The sequence below is a fragment of the Pseudochaenichthys georgianus genome, chromosome 15 (genome assembly GCF_902827115.2).
Source record: "Pseudochaenichthys georgianus chromosome 15, fPseGeo1.2, whole genome shotgun sequence".
In the NCBI taxonomy this organism is placed as follows: Eukaryota; Metazoa; Chordata; class Actinopteri; order Perciformes; family Channichthyidae; genus Pseudochaenichthys; species Pseudochaenichthys georgianus.
In genome coordinates this window covers 21,104,730-21,127,862 of record NC_047517.1, presented here as the reverse complement: position 1 = coordinate 21,127,862, position 23,133 = coordinate 21,104,730, and the positions used below count along the sequence as shown (strand labels likewise).

At 41.7% G+C, this 23,133-nt stretch overlaps 1 protein-coding gene across 1 annotated transcript; it reads right to left on the bottom strand.

Moving 5' to 3' along the window:
• Positions 1-414: 414 nt before the first annotated feature.
• On the bottom strand, positions 415-22,809 carry slc35f3b (solute carrier family 35 member F3b). Its single transcript, XM_034101317.1, has 7 exons — positions 22,560-22,809; positions 10,903-11,245; positions 8,530-8,749; positions 5,621-5,746; positions 4,961-5,153; positions 4,737-4,826; positions 415-2,604 (listed from the first exon to the last, which is right to left on the bottom strand). Exons 1-7 carry the CDS (start codon positions 22,633-22,635, stop codon positions 2,363-2,365), a joined length of 1,290 nt encoding a protein of 429 aa, XP_033957208.1. The 5' UTR covers positions 22,636-22,809; the 3' UTR covers positions 415-2,362.
• Positions 22,810-23,133: the final 324 nt, after the last annotated feature.

Genomic DNA, 23,133 nt, shown 5'->3' with positions numbered 1-23,133 from the left:
TAAAAGAATATTGGTTAATGGGTTATGAAAATAATAGTTTATTATTTTTCTGTAATTCACCAAAATGATGAATCACTGAATTCAGATGGAAAAACAATATAAAAAGGTATATTTACATTTCTAATGTTTTCTGCTCAACATTCAGAAACCCCAAAAGGTTAAGTTTGCTATCAGAGAATGAAAAGATGCACATTTACCCCATGTAAAAGCTAAATTCAGCTTATTTTTGCATTTTGCATTGAAATATGACAATTATCAAAATCAATGCAGATTGGTTTATATTGATTATTTAATCGGCTAATCGTTTGTGCTTCATTACTTCAAATATAACATGTTGCCTTTGAACATTACTAGTGATCTGTAAGCACAGTATTACAACACTCCTGAGAAAACAAACCTGGACAGTGAAATGTATTGAAAAGAAATATTTTATATAGTACATGTGATTACACTTGAAGACACTCAACATTAGATTCAATTAACCCATCATTTATTGACGCTCTAGATATTTCTTCCTCAAATGTGATAATCTTATGTTGCATCTCAGTGTAAAATGTATCATTCCTTACAAAGGTTTACATTAATGTCTAGCAATAATTCCAGAGGAATACAATATTATAAATTATTGTCATAGAGCATGACAATGGGAAACAGTGCTAATGTATTGTATTGCAAAACAGAAAAGGCAGTGAAGTGGACTTCAGCTGTATCTGCTTATACACTATGTGCATGCTCGTCCTGCAGATTTCACCCACTGTCCCCTCAACGTAAGTCTGCAAAAAATATAAAAAGTCCTGTACGATGAGTCAAGAGTTTGCTCCAAAAAAACTGAGATGGGTACAAGAAGGGTAGTATTAAAGAGTCACTCTGCAGTGATCAGTGGTGGTTCTGTAGAAAGTAGATGGCACGTAGCGAGCATGTGTGGACGAGTGATGTTCATACTGTACATTCACAAGAAGGCAGAGGTTCCACCAGTCGCTTTACAAGGCGTGTGCCTCGGTCGCTCTGCGGTTTATCTCGCCTCAGAAGTGTGATTGATGGATACAGATACAACGTTTTATTTTTGAAGAGCAGAGGTGGACAAAAATGGGAGCCATTGTCATGTGTCAGCACACCTCTCCATAAACCACATTGAGACAGTTTTCATCCGTCTGTTATTTTCAGTTTTCTATAAAATGACACAATGAAATAATAATTGTCGCCGATTAGTTTATGTGCATATACGTCTGGAAATGTGATATGAATTCAAAGGGAGGCTAAGTGATAGCTATGGTTGGCGTTCAGAGTTATTAAAAGGGTAGTTCTAAGGGTGAGTCTTGTTTTATTATAAGCTGTTAGTGCTTTTAGTCCATCCAAAGATAAGTACCTGAAGCATTCATTGTGAAAATAGGACAGTTAGTAGTTTGAACAGCGAATATACAGTTCAAAAAACACATCTGAATATTATTTGGATGCCAATACATGTCCTGTAAATGCATGTGTATTGCTTGATTAGTAAACTGTTTATTGTCAGTAACTCTGCAACAGAAAATGCAAAGCAGGTGCTTTATGGATGGACTGAAAGCACAAATATGAACCATCTAACGCATTAAAAACTGGTTTTGGATCTCTCGTGCCTTAACTGTGGGCCTGAGCAATGAGTGTCAGCTTTGACAGAGGAGGGGTTAGCCCCAGGAAAGCATATGACCACAGGGGGCCAATCAGTGTGGTTAAATCGGACCTGACCTCTTTTCTCAGGATGAACAGAGACACACTTCTTCTCTATCTCAGATTGATCCTCAGGTTTTCAGACAGGTCCTCTCACACCAGATGAGCCCATTGGGTCCACAGCTCACCGACATGAACGGTGTGACACAGCTATGTACAGTGCACCAAAGGCAGGTATTTGTCATAGAGTTTACACACAGTTGGCCTCCCTTTTTGTTTTCAGGCATTCAGCATTTTAGGCATTCATCTTTGGATCTTAAAGGTGTGTAAATGTTAAAGACAGCAAGTCCACACGGTGTTAGGCCTGCCTCCAAAAAGGTTGTTTTTTTGCTCGGAGCTGATAATATCAGGCAAGTTGGCAAGTCTTCCCAGGTGCAAGGGTGTAGAGAATCCATGGATTGACTAAGAGGTACAGCCAAATGAATACATGACTTAATCAGTTATACCTGATAATCTTTTGGGTTACAATAAACATTGTCCATGCACCAACTTTGACAACTTGTGAGTGGAAAGGACATCAAATGAATGATTCACACTGTGCTTCCTGCATCTCCCCCCTTGACCGAAGTGTTACTGATCAGAGGGCAGTCGAAAACACTTATTTCCATCCAGGGAGCTTCGTAAAAAAGAGGGCAGATCAAATGTCCTGACGTCTTCAATGTGCAAATGTTGACATGGAGGTCCTGGCTCTCCCTCTCCAGTTGAGCCCGGTGGTGGCGCCCGCCTCAGCGCTGCCCTCAGCTGGCTCGTCTCTCTTGCGCAGCTTCGTGCTGAGCTGGATGATGCACTGGTCCCAGTCCTCCGGTAGCAGCAGCATGAGGAACCCCAGGCAGATGATGAACACAGCAATGAGGCGCACTGTGTTGAAATTAATTTCACACGTGTAGAGGTCCACCACTGTAAAATGAGAAGCATGTGTCAGTAAGAACATATGAAGACATGTATACACATTGTCATTAAGGATAATAGTGATATTTGAAAAACAAATCACGATCATGTTAATAATACACACATGATCATTACTGTTGGCAGACGTGAGGCCTTGTGGATCTTTTTTTGTTTTAATATCCATTACTGTCATTGTTGTATAAAGTTATGGTTACAGACTCTCTATTAACTAACTAAACTTAAAAACATTTTAAGAAATAAATTAGATGCATTGGTAAGAAGAGACAGCACCGAAAACAACAATGATAAATATGACCTTTTATTCCTTCAGATTTTCTACGGATATTGCATTAATATGGTTATCGTTAATTATTTGGGCCACAATAATTGTATAGTCAAGGTCTGATACTTTGATACCAATAACTTTAACTAACAAACAATAATTGATTGAAATAATGTCAACATTGCATATGCAGAAGGGGAATGTCAATCACCAGAACATCTTACAGTTTACAATGATAAGAAAACTAATTTGAATGTAAGTTCTACTCTCCACCAAATATAGATGATACATTTTAGTGTGATTTCCTTTCCTTACAATATTATAAGGAATCATTCTGTAAACTTTCATTGTTATGCGGATGATACTCAACTATATTTATCAATCAAGCCTGATGAAATTAATCATCTAAATAAAATTCAAGACTGCCTTAAGGACTTAAAAACGTGGATGACCTTAAACTTTTTGATGTTAAACACGACCAAAACTGAAGTTATTGTACTTGGCCCGAAGAATCTACGAAACAAATTATCTAAAGACATACTAACTATGGATGGCATTAATTTGGCCTCCAGTGAGACTGTAAGGAATCTTGGTGTTATATTTGATCAGGATTTATCCTTTAACGCCCACATAAAATCAATTTCAAGGACCGCCTACTTCCATCTACGTAACATTGCAAAAATCAGGCATATCTTGCCTCAAAACGATGCAGAGAAACTAGTCCATGCATTTGTTACTTCTAGGCTGGATTATTGTAACTCTTTATTATCAGGGAGTACCAAGAAGTCAATCAAGTCGCTTCAGCTGATTCAAAATGCTGCGGCTCGTGTACTAACCAGCGTTAGGAAAAGGGACCACATTACTCCTGTTCTGGCTGCCTTACACTGGCTCCCTATAGAACACAGGATAGAATTTAAAATTCTTCTTCTCGCCTACAAAGCCCTTAATGGGCAGGCGCCATCTTACCTTAAAGAACTCATTATACCCTACTGTCCTACTAGGGCATTGCGTTCCAAGAATGCAGGGTTGTTGGTTGTTCCTAGAATCTTTAAAAGTACAATGGGAGCCAGAGCCTTTTCTTATCAAGCTCCACATTTGTGGAATCAGCTTCCAGTTTGTGTTCGGGCGGCAGACACCCTATCCGTTTTTAAGAGTGCGCTTAAGACCTTCCTTTTTGATAAAGCTTATAGTTAGGGCTGATTAGATTCAGCCCCTAGTTTTGCTGATATAGGCTTAGTTTGTCGGGGGACATCTTACTTCTTCCTTCTCTCTGTCTATACCCGTGTACTCTCATGTTCCGATTAACCCAGCTTCCCCAAATGTCTTTCTTTTTGGTGTCTATATACGCTGGGATCCGGAGTCATGGATGACCCTGCGGTCCTGTGTCCTGGATCGCGAGCGCTGGATCTTGAGTCGTGGCTGTGGTCCTGGATCATCGGTCCTGGATGGATATCCTCGTGGATTCATCTTCCTATTATACACACATGCATTTCCAAACATTTGGACTACCTATGTTGCAAATGTATTATCTTTTCAATTTACACACGGCATCTATTGCACGTCTGTCCGTCCTGGGAGAGGGATCCCTCCTCTGTTGCTCTCCCTGAGGTTTCTCCCATTTTTCCCTTTAAACTGGGTTTTCTTTGGAAGTTTTTCCTTGTACGATGTGAGGGTCTAAGGACAGAGGGTGTCGTATTGTCATACTGATATTCTGTACACACTGTGAAGACCACTGAGACAAATGTAACATTTGTGATATTGGGCTATATAAATAAACATTGATTGATTGATTGATTGATTTTTAAAATGGTGGCTGGTTTTAAAAAGTTAAGTCTGGGAGAAGAGCCAAGAGACTTACTGGCGTTGACAGGAACACTTAGGACGATGCCAAGAGATATTAATGTTGGGTATGTTATCGCGACGCCAAAGTTCAACAGGACGTTGAAAGCTGTGGGAAGAAGCACAGAGTAGCAGCAGACAACAAAATGATTTTATGAAATCATAAAACTTTAAAAAGGATATGTATGGGTTGCATAATCAGTGCAGTATAAGATGTGTGCTTCATCTGTCATCTTTCCGTACCAAACATCAGGCCTGCAACCCCGCAGAAGCAAGCCCAGGGGATCTCTCCAGGTGAGTCAATGTACTCCACGTGAGTGAAATACAGGATGAGCGGCACGAAGCTGATGAAAACAAAGTTGGCGCTTCCAACGATGCTAAGAAAGAGTGCAGCCTCTCCGAATTTGGCACTGCCCAGGACCATCTTGAAGAGCACCTGAGGACATCAAGGGAGGAGGGTCATGAATGCATTGAACCCGCCCCCTTTAAGAGCAGAGGAATATTGCTTGCAGAGGGGTGCACCTGCCAACTAGCTGCCATGTTTTCTGGCAGCGGGCCGCGGCTGTCTGTTTATCACATTAGGCAACACAGACAGCAGGGCAGAGGAGACCAGAGCTCTGTCAAAATATATCTGACCCGAAACATCTTTGATCGGAACATAGCAGCCCAAGGCCGGTAACCAAACGCTCACATAACACCAGTTTCTGTCATCTGAGCCTTATTTCATAATCCCCTCCTGTCTTCTGCCACCTGGTTACATAAGCAGCAAGGAGCTAGTGCAGGATTTCTTATATAAGACATCACAATTCATACGTTTAGCTATTTTTACATGTTTTGATCCATTTGCAAATGAAGGCGAGGTTTATGGAAGGACATAAGGTTAGTGGCTTTACAAAGAAATACCTTATATAGCGCTGACATCGAAGCAGAGGCCACGACCAACGTGATGCCGATGACCGAGTGGCTGTGGAATCCGTCAGCGTAGGTCATCATCACAATGCCTGCTATGGCCAAGATAGCAGCTACTATCTGTGGAGAGGAGGAGGAACATCAGCGGATGACGGATGGGCAACACGCTGCTCGCAGTGAGGCGATAAAGACGCCCGAGCCTTTATCGCCGTGCAGGAACACAGCAGGCACACATGGCACATTGTGAATCACCGCGGAAGCATCACGGGACAAGGCTCATAATGATATAATTAGTTTTTATTTTATAGTCATCAGCAGACTGCTCATTTGGTGTTTACAGTGGCGGAATAATAGTAGAGTACATAGTATTTCTATTCAATGCTACTTAATACTTGAACTCCACTTACAATCTGAAGAATATATACTTTTTACACCAGAAAATTGAGACATTTAAGTTATTAGATGAAGCCATGGTTAAAAAGTCAAATGTTTTTACAGAGAGAATTTCTCTTTGTACCAGGAATCAGAAAATCCTGTCAATGGCAAACAGAAATTATAGTTTTTTTTAGAATTAAACGTTATATAAAATCAGGCTATGATTAATATATGAGCAGACCCCTCTGTAAAAACCTTTAAAGTATAGATAGGGATGAACCTGGAGAGGTTGGTATATGTAAGAGCTACTGAATTAAATGTTCTATTTATTTTTGCAAGACGCTTTTTCTGTATTACAAATGCCTGTACTCTACTTTTAGTTAAGTACATTTTAAATGTAATAGATTTTTTTTTTTTATGCATACTGTATTGATATTTTAGTAAAGGATCATCTTCCATCTCTGAACAGAGCAAGCGTTCCAACACAGGACAGGCAGCTTCTTCAGGCAGCAGTTGGCTTGATTGTCTGCCATTGATTTTTGCTACACTGCCATCATGTTTACAGACCAATCCCCCCCACTTGATCCACCGCCCCACCCCCCCCCCTCTCACGCCCACTTCCCGCTCCCTGCCTCCGAGATTGTCAGACCATCCAAACATCACCAGAGCCTCAGTTTCATCCCGCTCTCAACCAGCCTTGAAGAATACAGACCAAAATCGTTCAACTATTAAACTTAGAGCATTTGTCTCTGAATGTGTGTGTGTTCGGCTAAAGAACAGCGTAAGGGACATGCCACAGACCGGTGGATTAGCCCTGCGTTAAAGAGGTGTCAGGAAGATAAATGAGCCGTGTGTTTTTGCTTTGCAAAAGTCCTTGGGCACCTCTGGAACAATGGCCCTTTCTGCAAGGCATGCTGCCCCGTCAGTCAGTGCTTCACCATTTCCTGTGACGGGTGCTTACAAGGTCAGCGCCCTCCATGTGTTTGTGCTTTAGTTTCTTGAAATGTTTCAGCACAATGTGAGGGTCAAAGGGGGAAAAAACATTACGACACCTGCACATTGAGATAGGATTTGTATTAGTGTAGTAATAATGACTAGGCTGAATCCTCTTATCCCTCCTTTACAACTGATACATCCAAATTTAAGGCACACATCAGCTCAAAAGCTCTTCGATTCATTTCATGACCTTCATCATGACTTTGCCTCCAAACACAGACATCTTTATTTGTTTATATCACTTAAACAATTTAATATCGCTGTTAGCATCCCCCGTCTTTCTCTCTCCCCTCCTTCACTTTCATGACAAAGTCGTCCAAGATCCCCTGCATTGCTGCAGACATTCAAACACCGCAATCCCCACCACCAAGATGGAGAGAGAGAGAGAGAGAGAGAGAGAGAGAGAAGCTGGGGGTGTGAGAGAGCGAGAAGCAGGATTATTAAAGTACGTGTCTCTTCCTGAGGCCTTTCATCGCAGATAATGGGGGTAGGGAGTTGGGGCACGCACGAGGGAGAGCCGGGGTGGTGAGTGAGTGTAAAGGAGAGAAAAAAGAAGAGGGGAAAGCCATTCTGCAGGACGGCTGCAGATATGAAAATATCTGAGGGGGGGGGGGGGGGGGGGGGGGAGAGCGGGAGATTCCTCAATCCATAAAAGCTAAACCCTAAACCCAATCCAGACACACTCAGTGACAAACACACACAGGAGGAACATTTGAATGACACAGCGATCACTGGTGGGAAATCACGTTGTCACACAGGTAACATGCTCTCTACTGGACCGTAGTGTGTTCGCTCAGAGGAACACCATTTTTTTTCAACCCTTTGGGAGCTATATACACGGAGGTTTTGGCATTATAAGTGATCTTTAGTTAAAAATAGAGTTGATAGATACACAACATTTGAACCCAGACTCCACCATTAATGCCGAGAGGAAATTCTGGACCTCTTTCTGAGAGGCACGATAAGAAGCCTTAAGGCAAATGAAGGTCATCTCGTCCTATCCAGCATACAGCAAGCCTTTACCTGACCATTTCGTAGGTTATTGGACAATTATTGACTCATCAAAGATTTAATGCAAATAATAATACAAGCACACAACAATATTCAAAATGTTGTCTTGATCAGTGTCACACCGTTGATGGTCCTTTCCAATGTGTCATTAGATTAACCTGAGGGTTGACTAGGCGAAACAAAGTCGATATTTGGTTGACATACTGTACATTTAAAAAGAAATACGATATTGTGGCACTGGCCAAGCTTAAAGCTTAAATCCCAGCCATGTTTGAGACTTTTATTGTTAGGGAAAACAAGGATGATCAGACACTCAATTAAAATATATTATCACTTCCCGTTGTAGCCATTACATTATGCAGATGACTGTCTCTACAGTTGCTTGTTTTGTTTGTTATTATGTTGTTTGTTACGGATAGAGGTTCCCACAGGTGATTCCAGGAGAGCAAAACATGTTTAACTTGCTGTTTGTGACCTTTGCTTGACTCTATATACACAGAAATACAAGCAGGTGTACTCACCCTGACCCCCATGAAGCGGTCTCTAAGTACAATCCAAGACAGCAGGAAGACGAAGGCCTTGTTACAACAGAAGAGCGCCGAGGCGTCTGTTGTGTTGATCTTCCTGAGGGCCTGCAGGTACAGGTAGTTGGTGAGGATCCACAGCAGGCCAAAGGGAGCCACCTTGGTGAAAAACACCTTGGGTGTAAGCCCGTCATCCCCGAAAAACCTACAGCACTCCCTGTGCAGAAAGATAATGCAGAGGCTCAGTGTTAGAATATTGGAAATGTAATATAATTGACTTGATTAATGTTATAACGGACTGGGACTTTGATAATATTTAAGAACACAAACAGCTCTCAAATGATACCAGAGAGACCAAAGACTTTAATCAGTGATGAGAGTGTGAAATATTTCCTAATTTCAAAAGTAAATAAAAGCGAACTAAACATGTCATCGCAGTACATGTGGGAACAGGAGAATTAAGTAAATATTAACAAATATAATTGGATCTGCCACAAGGCATTAAAGTTAAATATTTCTGAAACTAACTTTTATATGACTCGTCTTTGCCAGTTGTAAGCTCAAACATATCAATATATTTTAAGTACATAAAGGACTTACATAGTATTGTTGTATATTTGAGGCACATTTTTGATGACTAAGTATACAGTATAACAATATACATATATGAGACTTTATTATATATAACTGAGAAACAACAATAAACAGTCAAACTGGTGATATGTTGTGGTCTTGAAGAAGTGATTTAACTTAATGTGCTGTATGTAGTTTAGTTCCAGCTTCAGCCTGGAATTAATCCCTGCCTGGAAAAGTCTGAACCACTCACAAGAAGATGTACATTTCAAACAATGAAATGGATGAACATGTCCTTAAATAAAAGCAGACATTCTTAAGCTTCAGCCTGACATTCAATATTTCACACTGTGTAACGAGAAGGATGAACCAAAGCGTGACATTAGGTATCAGTATTAAAATACTTCTTTGTGGTCATGTTCTCTCCATCACTATTTTTGAACTGTTCCACCCAATAAGACGTTCTGCTGCATCACTCTGCTGTGATGCCAAGAAGAACTCCCCCCTCCCTACCTTAGTCAAACTATAAAATGAATGCGTTTTTGACATTTTGATTGTGCTTTTGAGTTACACCGTTTACGCTGCTGTGAGGGTGATGAAGCAGCAAAAACTGGAGGAGTGACAGGCTGGAAACTGTGGAGCAGCATTGTTATGAATCAGATCCAGGAAGCTGAGTCAGCAGTAAAACACACTCCCCCTTTATAAACACACTGATTCAGTGACAATCACATCAAAGTATATCATCATTTCATTCACTAGATACGCCACTTTTAAATCACAACCACTGACAGTTTGTGGCTTTGTTTCTGCCGTACTGTTGCACTCATGAGACCCGTAATCTGCATTGATTTTGGAAACTCTAACTGTGCTGAGGACGGTAATCTAGCTTCTAGCAGATCATAAAGTCACAGCTACACTTTATATAAAGAGACAGGACAGCTATTACAAATGTCAACTCCTACTCTACATTTTTCAGCTTGGTGTGAAAATCCTCAGCACATCCAGTGTGGTTACAGCTGCAGGCAGCGATAACGGGTCCTAACACATCCATGTGAGTCGGGAGTACTGGTGGGACATCCATGGATGCTGCCGTGCATCTCTCTGATGGGCGAACATTGCAAGTAAACATAAGTTCCTGTATGGAGTGTGATGCACTGGAAAATACATATATGAAATATTGTTCGCCTCCTTTGTATGCTATGTGGCGCTTGAGAACACAATGTTTCTCTGTGTTGACAACACAAATGACTTTCTTTGTCTGCGTCAACAACATAATGTCATGTTCATGTCAATCTGATGATGTTTCTCACAGGCTGACTTCCTGCTGCCAGTATGTGTTGCTATGAAAAGACAATAAGATGTATAGACTGGTAGATTGATGCATCAACCAAATGGGCTAATTGATGAACTTGATCTAATGGACCAATCAAATGATAGGATTCCAATGGCCCAATCAAATTGCTCAATCTAACTGGCCAATCAAATCATTACCATTACACCCTGTTCCTCTAAATCCCAGATATCTTCCCCAGTTTAGGCTTGTATCCACTGACACCCTGTGAGTTTTTGAGATTGATTGTAAAACTTTACTTTTCAAATAAAGGCATTTTTTCAAAGGAAATGTAGAGACCTCTGACCACAGACTCCTGGCTGCTTGTGCTTGACTCTGGAACAGCTCCTTTTCAGAGAAGCCAAATCAAACCCTATTTGCATTCTTTGTCTCACTTTGTAGGTTATTATTTCTCATGTGTTATATCATCCCTGTTTAAAGTGAAATGTAAGAATATTGCTCCTCACCTGAATCTCTGTCTGGGCGTCTGCCTCTCTGGACTCTTACACAGATGGCCGATGTAGTAGAGTGGGAAGAAGAGGGAGTTCCAGCTGGTGGCGAACCAGGTGAGGGTGAAGGGGGCGTCGAACTGCTTAAAGGTCAGCTTGGCCAGCTGGGTGGAGCCTGCCCAGGAGGAGCATACACACATCACCATGGCGACTCCCCACAGGGCCTTGCTCACCTGTACGGTTGTTACTCTGATGCAGCAGTGCAGCTTCCGTTTGCTGGAGCTCGACTCTGCTCCGGCCACAACGCCCGCGGCCTGTGTGTCTGTGGGGCCCACCACACTGTCCCTGATGTGGTCTTCTCCTAAAAGACGGACACATGCATGTTAGTGTGACAGATACATACAGATAACTAAAACAAATCTAAATCAGGGTGATTTATTTCTGTATTCCTTCAGCAGAGGGAGTTATCCTTTAGAGTTATCAAATTAACCATTTTCAAACCCATTTCAACAAAAAATATATTATTAATTATCAATGTATTTATTATATTTCTTCCAAGTTGTCATGTTTGAAATACGGTTTAGCTTTATACTGTACATGTACTGTACATGTGTAGGAATTACTTGAATATCTCTTGCAGTAAATCTGGTCTGAGAGCTTTTATAGCATTTTCTTCTCTGTGAATGACTTCAGGTCACCCGTGTCTTGCTGTCTTTTGCTGGCTAAAAATAGCTTCTGTCACAGTTTAATTGAACTTGAAGGTAATCAATCAGACATCTGAGCAAAAAATGTGGTTATCAAGTGTGACAGGCTGCAGCCTAACAGAGGACAAAAGAGGGCAGATCTGACATCCAATCCAAGACGACCTCTTCTCTACCTCGTGAGTTACAATGACGTGTGTGTGTGTGTGTGTGTGTGTGTGTGTGTGTGTGTGTGTGTGTGTGTGTGTGTGTGTGTGTGTGTGTGTGTGTGTGTGTGTGTGTGTGTGTGTGTGTGTGTGTGTGTGTGTGTGTGTGTGTGCCAGAGCATGCACCGCCTAACTTGGCTATTGCTCCTGTCAGAACCTGATAGCTCCCATACTTCTTCAATAATTGTGTGAATTGAAGCAAATAACTGATGTGCTGTTTTCTGTCCAACTCACCCACACCCACCATGCTCGAAAGATGATTCACTTACCAAGGCCATGTTGTTACCTTGAGTCATTGAACATACTTATGGATGCATGGCTTATTTTCTCCTTTAAACAATTCAGTTTAAACTGTGTTACTGTAACTGTGCAGAAGCATAAAAGCTATAAAGCTCAATGCAACAATAGATACATCATTCGTTCAGCAGATCTGTATGCAGACAGCCTACCTGAGACTACCCAACTCTCAGTGATATTTAGTATTGATCAAATGAACATAACTTGGCAACAACAAAGATCCCTGACACTATTATTATGAGTAGCCTCAATACATCATTTTATTTGAGCCTAACAAAACCTACAGCTCTACTGTCACCACTGAAAACAAAACTATGAAGCGACACATTCACAATCAGGGCAGAGAGGGGACAGCACAGCCAACAACAAGCCAGACATACATTCTGTTTCATAACGGTTCTTTAACATGGACCATGTATCCTGCCCTCCAACAAGTTAAAATGGATGGATCTCCCTAATGGTGCTTTCAGGGGTAATGATGTGCCGCAGGGAGCCTTTTGCCTTTTTATCAGCACTGTACAGTTCTGCCTGGAATACAAAATGCGCTTCAAAAAGCCTTTGCCGGACAAGCATAATTCTAACAGTTACACTGTGAAAAATAAGACATTAAACTCATATTATTTCACTTATCCTGTGTCAGCTTATTGCCATAAACCTGGCACTTGTCTGCCTTTATGTTAATATGATCTGTGAAGTCAAAGGGACACTATATATTTATATGAAAGTTTGCTACGTATTTTGTTAAATAGCTTTATTCATGGACATTCATCATGTCCAATGAGAGACTCATTCTTCCTGGAGATGCCTCTGACCTTGCCAGGTGGTTCTATTAAATCACAGATTAACATCCCTGATCACTATCGCCCCCCATGCTAATGCCCCGGCTTCCCCTGGCTCTCTGTGATGCAATTAAGATGAAATTATGCTCCACTATTTGGGCATGGTGAAAAATGCTTTCTACTCCTGAAAAAAGTAGTTGACAGTTCCGAGACAGATGTGGCAGCAATGAAAGAGGATTCAAGATCATTGTCTGTTCCTGCAACAAAATGGTGAATCAGCAAAGACCAAAGAAAAAGAGACGCATGAGGATGTCTGTCAAAGTCTTGGGTACAAGGGTGAGAGTTACGTTTCTCTATTCTGAGCCTCAGAGCCTCCATGTCTTTCTGAAGGTCATGTCTCGATCACGCTGCCCAGTCTGTCCTTCCTGGGCCACCGTCCCACATCCTGTGGCCCTGGCCCACTGCTGCTTACTGCAGCACAGTTTAATCTTCCAAATGCAGTGATGGGCCAAGCCAATCAGCTCATAGAGAAGCGCTGAGGCCCAGCTAAGCATTTCCAGCTCTGGCATATGTGAAAACACTTTGTGAAGTGTTATGACAACATTAAGTGTTTAGTATTCCACTCACACTCCAATTAGGCTGTTAGCATGATAGAACAAATACATTCTCTCTTTTATTAAATGAAACACATTTGCATAAATTAGTAATCAAAGCTTCTATGATCTATGCAGAGGCATCCATTTATATCCATTTGTTATCCACTGACGTGCTGACTCAGGGATTTGAAGCCAACACAGTACCTCCTTGAGCCTGACGGTGACTAATGATACTGTGTCAACTTTCACTGCTGGGGATGAACAATATGGAGCACCGCTGAACTCATCAGTGAGAGAGCTGGGTCAGTAGAGTGGCTGACTGAGGTTTGAAGGCTCCTTCACTAATGTCACTTGAAGCCATACCATGACTAAAAGAGTCTCCTTATGTAATTGGTAAATGATTCACTGAAAGCTCTTTACTTTATCAGTTCCTCATCAAATGTCATCTGTCAAGGTCAGACATAGCTGCGGTGAAAGGCCTGCAATGCAATCTTTGGTTTGATTAGATGCAGTTTTTAAAATATCTTAAAAATGCAATTCAATACTAAAACAGATTTAGATTTGGTTTTGTTTGAGATTACTGTACAAGTGAAAGCATCTAAACTTATTCACCAAAGTGTATGTCCAGTTGTGCTTAACTGAACCTAACATGCATCTGTGAAATCACTTTAGACAGGAAGAAAGTGTGTGGAGTCCTTTTAGGAGCTGCTTTGGATCCACTCTGACAGCAGTCTTCTTCTTAAATACATTCATCCCAACCAACCACTCAGCCGTACTGATGCTTGGAACACCATGGAATTTAATATGCACAGGTAAAAGTGGACTCAAGAGTAAAACTAAAATGTTAAAAAAAGATTTCGCTACCAAAGTAAAAAGGGCTTATTTATGCTTTTGGTGCCAAATACCCGAATGGAGATTGTAAAAAGGGCTAAAACGAAGCCATTCTACCTCTAAAGCCAGATTTCCCTTTGCCCATGGCCTTGTTTCTCTCATGTAGGAGACTAGACAATTCAGCAGAAAACCAAGGATTATCTCGTCCCTTCACTCTAAATGTACGAAGAGGTACATGTCTATCAATAATTTCCATAAAACCAAGATAAAAATAAGACATCAGCACACAGATCGATTTTACCCCAATCAAAGCCAAAAAGATCATGTACAAAAACCTGCTCCACAAAATGTTTTGTGTCTCTTTTTATTATTAATGCTTTCAAATCCAAAATATAATAATTATTAGAGGCAGTTTTCTTTAGATGTCAATCTTTTTATTGACCCGGTTAGGTAGTTTTGTTTTATGACGAAACGTACCCTTTAAAATAATTGTTTAGATTGGAGTTTCAATTCCAATTGGCTTTATCAGGGCGGTGGTGGGGAAGTCCATAGGGACTTGGCTTGGCAACTGGAAGGTCACTAGTTCAAGTCCCGGAAAGACCAAGTGCTACCGATGTGTCCCTGAGCAAGGCACCGTTCCCTACACTGCTCCCCGGGTGCTGTACATAATGGCAGCCCACTGCTCCTAACACTAGGATGGGTGAAATGCAGAGAAACCGTTTCGTTACATAGTACCTGTACTGTGTAATGACAATAAGTTAAATTGTAGTTTTTTTTGTTGTCTACTGTTTTGTTTTCTTTGTGTAGATATGTACTCTGTTTATTACGTTTTTGCCAGGTCTGCCTTACAATTTTGACAGAAAGGATAATGCATCCTCCCCACTTTGTATTTATCACAGCAAAGTGTTAAATTCATACTTAATCAACAACATAGGGGACAAATCACCCCTGCATTTCTGTGAAAAGCTGTTGACAAATCAGTCTCTTCACCACTCTTGGCACAGTAGATCAATCTCGACCTTATATGCTCCTTTGTCTGCCTATAGTGTGTTAGTTCACTGAGCACATGGGGAGAGTATTCATTACACATCCCACTTCCAGAAGGTGATGTAGCACTCCGGTTGGTGTTGAGATTTATCTGACCGGTTTTCCAGTTTCTCTCCCAACACAGGCCATGCCTCCCCACCTGCGCTTTTCCCACTCCCGCTCTCCTCCCTCCCCCTGCAGACTCTGCAGTGCAGATCTCTCCTGCTGATAGCGGCAAATCCCAAATGTGCCAGCATAGCTCTGCCTGGCTGCCTTCTCTCCCACGTCACAGAAGAGAGGCCCAGAAAGCCCAGCTATGGCTTCCAGAACCACCACCACTCACTCTCTTTGCTGACCCGATACCCACACAGCAAGAAACCACATCCCAACAGGCTTCAACAGGCTGGCGTTGGTTCAGCCGGGTGGCCGCACAGCTGTCGAGAGTCTTCACTGGGACCTGGTGTTGGAGACGCTGAGGTAAGAGAGGTTTGTCTGTTTGGCGACACCTCTGTGGGAGAGAGAGAGGTCTGCAGCGCTCTGCCTCAGTGAATCAGAAAGGTAAACAGATCAATCACCGATACACACTTCAGAGAAACTCTTCTCCTGCCTCATGGGTCTCTGCTTTGTGATGAATATGAATTGACTGGTGCAACTTACTCATTCTGTCATTCTCATAATCAATTGTTATTCCATGCTTATTTATAACATCAAACATAAGTTTATGTCTGGGTGTAAGACATTAACTCAAACTTAATTCTAATGGCACCTATACAAATGTGAAGGTTTGTGACGCCAGCGACGTACACAAAGGGCATCAACTCTAAGGCGGGGAATAAATCCCCGGTTGATCCCTAGGAACACTTCAAACTCAACCTTTATTTAGACTTTTGCTACACCTCGGTTCAGTTTAGTGACTGCATCTTGCACAGTTGCAACTCTATCATAGTGACAAAAATATGTCCACACACAAACTCACTCATTTACATGGTTGAAAATAACAGTGTCTCTGTTGCGGCTGATACAAATGCGAAATGTTGGTTCATCTTCAGCTTTCACGCAACATCAATCATTGCATAAGTGCAATCCCAGGTTAACTAATGCCGTTTTTCATTCCCGTAAAAGTCAGAGCCTAACATCCTGCATTTGTTTCAAAAGTAAGACAATTTCTAGAATGTATTAACTTCAGACTACAAATGTCACATTAGAGACGGATGGTTGTTTTACCAAGGCAGGTCAGACAGACAGGCAGAAGACAGACAGGCAGCAGTCACAGTCTTTGTCGTCTAAGTCTGACAGACAGTGGGAGTCTTTGATGTTTGACTGTGACAGCTTGGTCAGGCCAAGCTGTCACAGTCAGAGGCCTTTCAACACACCAGAGCAGGCTCATCTGACAAGATGTCTGGCTCAATCACACAACAGAGAGTCAGGCGGCAACCCCCCCCCCCCGCTGCGCCCACCAGACGCAGCGGGCCAAGAGGACAAAGGCCCAGGAGGACAGACAAGGGCGGGACGACTGTTACTGATCCTGCTCTCCTCACTGCCTGACCGCTTTCTCTTTCAACCTCAAAGGACAACAGAGCAACTTCCTGTCCAAGTTGCAAACTTGTTGTTTGTCACCGCCCTGACCTGCCCAGCTGGTTCAACAGATGCTCACGATGCAGGTCAATGCTGCAGCCCTCTGATGCCTCATTGGTTAGTGTCACGACAAAACACCGCTGCAAGCCAACCGGTTCGTGTTTGTGTGTGTGACCGTGCACTGTGCAGTATTCTAGCAATTACTCATATTTGGCAGCGGGTACACTGCCCAACAGTATGTTCCCCAGACCTGAAGTGCCCCCACTCTCTCTTGCAGTCCCTTACAGCAGCGACTCTAGTGTGATGGACCTGCAGTTTAACAAACTGGCAAGAGTCCCAGCACTTTCCCGACAAATCAATATTTAAAAGATTGGCCACAACATCCCTGTAGAATTAATGGATAAACAACCACCGCAGGTGTACACTCTGAGTGCCTGCCCAAACAGAGGTTATACTCCTTCCCTGTACTACAAGACGTATCAGAGTTACATTCATGTTAACTAATAGAGTGTTCACATACATCCACATTTCCATTACATCACTCCTGTAAAATGACCCTCACAGTTTGATGACTGGTTCGTTTTTTTAATGGCATCAAGAGAAAAAAGTTATGAAACAACCAAGTAATTTTCAGAGGTGAAATACACTGAAGCATACTGCATGCATTTTTGCTGACAGGGTTCCCGGGCTAGCCACACTAACTACAACCGCTGTAGGGGAGTAGTATTATTGTTTTACTTTAGCTTTTTAATAATTAGGCTTCTAGGTACACAGCAAATACCATCTGGTTTACTGGCTGAACAAGACATTTAGAGCGGATAGGCAGCAGCCTCACACCCTAAAGAAAGCTATTCGGATCAACTCCCTTCAGGATTATAGCATCGAGCTTCCTCTTTACACATTTATGTAGAGGATTTTGCTAAAAGATGAAACACTATGATACAGAAGGCATTTTCTTATACAGAATACAAATAAGATTTGCAGCAATTAAGTTGTGGCAGCAAACCTCAAATGAACTTCTATAAATTAATTAATTTGGCTATAACATCAAACCATCTATTCAGTGAAATCTCATTCATTACAATTAAACTGATGGCTTTCTCTGCACACATACACTCTGCATTACATAATCCGGAGCACAAGCTTGGCCTGGTAATGAAATAAAAGGCCCTGTCATTGTGTATTCATTGCACACTTATCAAGCGAGAAAGGCCTGTTTCCCTCGCATTTTAAATGAATTTAAAAGCATTAGGCTTCTCCTCTGACTACCTTCAAAGTCAACTCCAATTACATTCAAAGGATCAAAGGGAGACGTAACATTTGAATGGGGCTTGCAGAGGAAAACTTGAACATGATAGCTGCTTCTGATGATCTTTTAACTACACAGACGCAGCAGATTCAAAATGCAGGTATGTTAGACCTTTGTTATGACAGGTGTAGCTTCATCTCAATACACTTTCTATTTACACATGCCTGAAAGTACACTGACATGCAAACACGACACATGCGAACGAGTAATAGATGCAGGATTCTATTTATGTTCTTTTTCAGCGTGCTTGAAGGAAACATGTCAAGTTATTTTTGGGTTGATTATTCTGGTTGTTTTGTTATTCACCTCAAATGTATTGCTCAGTGGTAAATGCTGCTGCTTTTTTTGCAAAATGCACATATTTTATTAAGATGAAGATGACTCATGCATGGTGCACAAAGAGTAGGGCGGACAGGACAAATCAACCAACCCTTAAATCCATTACTTTATGCAAAATACTCACATGGAGCTATTATTCTTGGTACATTTTCTCAACACGTCTTTAAAAAACCTTCAAGCAGACAGAACTAGAGACTAGTGCGATGGAATCACGCCAACCATGACGCCAAATCAAGCGACTCTGACTCGTATCACACCCATGTTCCATCTTCATTCTTGTCTCATCCACACACCTGTAAAGTTGTATAGCTGCATCTTACATTGTCCACAGGCTAAACACCTGGCAAATTACTTTTAAAAAAACGCATCCCTTAGTAAATCCTGCCAAAGCAGTTATCTCCAGGAGCACATTTTTCAACAATGACGCAGACACAGACTCCCAAGGTGAAAACAACACCTATTACATTCTGTCGCAGCTTCTAATAAAGCAAACTGTAGAGTGTGCACAATACAATGACAATCCATCTCACCAAGAAACCCTGAAGATCTCATACTGCGTTAATTGGGTTAATTATCTGTACATTTACACCTCTCCTTCTGCATGTTAAAGGTTATGATTTGCTATATTGAGATATAGTTCTCGTGGTCAGGGTAGATGGAGCCCTGGAGAAAGGGTCTGTGAAGTCATTATAGCAGCTGATGAAATATGACCGGCTTCCTCTGGGACGAATTAATCACTTTTAAAAGATGCCTGTTCTGTTTCCAAGTGTGTAATGAAATTACTGAGATTAAAGAGATTTTTTATGAACTTTTAACCCCTGCCTTTGACGACACAACACGGACATTCCTCAAAGAGATGATCGCTAGAAACACATTTGAAGAGAAATCAATAATCATCATCCAGGAGCCGATGGTTAGGGGAATTAATCAAAAGCAATAGGTAAATGCTGCAGATGAAGACAGTGGATCAAACTTATGGCTGGAGGAGGCAGCAGTAGACCCAGAAATGGACAAAACAAAGTCATTAAAAGAACATTGGATTATGCTAGAGAATAGACGGTTGGGTTACTAGCCTCAAGGATTTTAACAGAATATGGGTGGCAGTTCCTCCTGTCCCTAAAATATAAAACAGGACTGAGTGGCTTAATGTAGAAAAGCTAGAATCAATGTTCAAATCCTGGATTTCAACATTGATTCTATTGTCACAACATTTTCTCTGTCTTGTACAGTACATGGCTGTTAACTGGACACAAAAAGAAAGAAATCAAAAAGAACTCCCACACCGAAAGAAATATGTCTTTGAGAGTCTGGAGCAGGGTGATAGTGAAGAGAACAGAGATGTTGGAGCTGGGGTTACATAAGCAGCGGAGTGTCTGAAAAGCTGTGTGTTGATCCGCTGTAGCCCCCTGCGACTCCCTCCTCCTTCAAAGCAGCTGCTGAAATGGGGAGCCGAACATTCACATCATAAACTCTACAGCTGTCTCTCTCTTCAACAGTTTACAAAACTTTATTACCCCCAACACACACATTTACAATCCCTTCTCTTTCCACAGCACAGCTTTTGTTAATTCTGAATAACCAAGCTTGTCATATAACAGCACGCCATCTCAGCTGTTCGGAAAATATTATATTTTGAGCTGACATTCACCGAAATAAGCTTTAAATCGTTGCTTATCCAGCAGCAGTGATTATTCTGAGGTTATCCAGAATGCCTTGCAGTGAGTGAATATGCAACACAGTATATACAGCTACAGCATCTGGGTTTAAGTTCTGCAGTGTCCATAGCAGACTTCAGGGAAAGCCCTGATGTATATTCAAGCAGCTGGTCAAGCCATACATTATGAATAACAAAGTATTTTCATACATTTTCACTAATAAAGCTGGGAACTGCAAAAATAATGGAGATATAAAGCTTCAAACTATTTCACAGGTATATATTTGATTGTATTCACAATAAAATACAACTTAACACAATTCCTTAAGAGGCGACACTGACAATGTAGCATATTACGAGCACCTGCTGTGGTGTCTATTATATATATTAAGCATTATATTACTGCACTGCACAAAGTATAGCTGCCAGCAGCATAACATAAAATGAACAAACAGCAATTCAATCTGTAGATCATCATACTCACTTAGGACTGTTTTCATGCATTATGGCATGTGTACATATCACTTCATCATGCAAATAAATAAATGTATTCCAGGAAGTTTGCAATTCAGATTAATCCTAATTCTTCTTTTTAAATTGCCTGCGAGATGGCAATATGCTGGCAGCCTTTGCGATATTCCAAACGCTGAGAAATGCAGTACTCCTCTCTGCTGAGGGGGGGGGATTAAATAATGCATAACACCACTCATTCACACAGGAATGAGACCAAGGAGAACATTGTAGTAAAGGGAGCAATGACACACCATATTGAAGATTACAGCATGGTGATGACACACATGGGAGTCAGAGAGGAGTTATCCCTAATAATGGCAACAGGAGGTGTCTTATTGGTGCTCCTTAGAGACTGAGACTGCGGGGAGACCCACTTTCATCTACATGCAACAGTGGTAAATATGCAGTGGGGTTTATTTGTAAATCATTTTGTATAATCACACAAATTCTATGTTTTATATTGAGTAATTTTGTGTTCTTCATTTGATTGAATGCTCAATATCTGACAAGGTCGGAGATCAGTGGGCAGAGCCTCTGAAGTGTGGTCGCAGAGACCGCTTAACGCATGCAGTGGTTCTCAAACTTTTCCTGTCATTCCCCACTTTGAACAGGTGGGCCTTTTCAAGCCCCACCTGTTCCTCATCGCTCCAATAAAATGGTAGGCCAAGCTTAAAATTGTCAAATGTATCGTTCTATAAACAGGGGTCTCCAACCTTTTTTAGGATGAGAGCTACTTTCAAAAAATAAAACAAGTTGTGAGCTACTTTTGCACATTTTAACATTATGATATGCTTACCTTTAACCTTTGTGTGCTGTTTGGGTCTGTGGGACCTGTTTTCAGTGTACTAGAAAGGTCAAATATTTCAAAATAAAATGTATGCAATTTAATTATTTTAACCTGCTTTATTTGGGGGTGGATCTCACATGATAGGGGGGTCCGGGGGGCATGCACCCCCGGGAAGATTTTTGTTTTCTAAATGTTGAAGTTAAATGCATCAATCTGGTGCACTTTGAGCACAACATGAATTTATGGATAAAGCTCTCAACACTCATATGAAAGGGAGCCGTATACATTTGAATAATCCAAACATCTTTAGAATATGATCACAACCAATAACAAATCATTTAAACTTGTTTAATCTTATTTTATGTTACATATAGCATTCTTTCTTTTTTATTTATGCATATTTTACTAATCACTCCCCTTTTAAACTGTTGGATGCATGGGTTCATGTCCTAGCTGCTCTGATGTGATGCTGCTCTGGAATCTTAGCTGATGGGCGGGTGAAGAGTGGAGAGTGTGTGGGGGAATCCCTTCTGCAATAACAACTTCACATCAACCCTATGGACCTGTAGGACCTGTAAATGTAGCAGCGTTCATCAAGCACACTTACTTCACCCCCCGGCACCAATAACAAATTAATGCGTCAATAACAACATATGGACAATGCACTTCTATAATAGGCTTCATTTTGGATCTTTCCAGCAACATCACGCGATGAAGAAAAACAAAATCATGAATAAATAACGAGATTAAATTCCGAGTGCATTTGGTTACTTAAATGCAAACATTGATGAGGAAGCTGTCCAATGGTAAAACAGTTTCCGCAAAGGTTGCATCTAAATGTTACGTTAATTGCGCGCTTGATTGGTTCCAGTTTCGTTTTATCTTGCTCCAAATAAGATGTCCTAAAGTTGACCCATGTCCTAAATAATTAAGAAACGTGATTAAATTAACCCTCTCTCTATCAGATCAGCAGAGGCATGTTAGTACATGTGCCCATAACACACACACCAGCCACAGTTTGCGCAGTATCAGGCGGTCTAAATGGATATGAACTCCCCCTACCTTCCACTTTGGTGAGGGTGAGCACCGGACTGTTGCAGGCGGACAGCGGGGCGACCCTGGCGGAGTGTTTCTTCATGATGATGAGCTCGGATGGGCTGAGCTCTAAGCCGCTTCGACTACATCCCTGAAGCTGATTTGGTGCAGACACCAGACCACTTGATGGGACCCTTGATGTGCCTAAAGCCGCTCTCCTGCTCTCTGTCCCCTTGAGTCCATCCGACTTGCTGTCGGTGATTTTTTTTCTACCTCTGTCGGCTCCCCCCACCCCCTTCCTCCTCCACTTGCCTTCCCTCCTCAAATCCGCTCGATCCAGTACAGTTTAGCAATTGCTGCAATTCGCCAACGTCACACATCCATCAGTCTTCAAAAAAACATCACCATCACCATCACCACCCACCCCCCACCTCCCACCACCCAGTGTCCCGAGGCCCGCCTGTCCTCCGTCCCGGGTCGGGGGAGCTGGAAGTGACCGGACTGAGACATTGACCTGGCAGCCTGCAGGCAAACTCTATGATTGGACCAGTCAAGGTGGGGTCGGTTTGGTGTTGTTTGTCCCATAAACTACACTCTAATT

What these genes read in the sequence shown, in the direction of transcription:
- slc35f3b (XM_034101317.1), bottom strand. Translation starts at nt 22,635, where the DNA reads ATGAAGAAACACTCCGCCAGGGTCGCCCCGCTGTCCGCCTGCAACAGT. An exon ending in ACGCCCAGACAGAGATTCAG is followed by an intron (nt 8,750 to 10,902) that starts GTGAGGAGCAAT and finishes CTTTCTGCACAG; the next exon opens with GGAGTGCTGTAGGTTTTTCG. An exon ending in GGTTGCAGGCCTGATGTTTG is followed by an intron (nt 4,827 to 4,960) that starts GTACGGAAAGAT and finishes TTCTTCCCACAG; the next exon opens with CTTTCAACGTCCTGTTGAAC.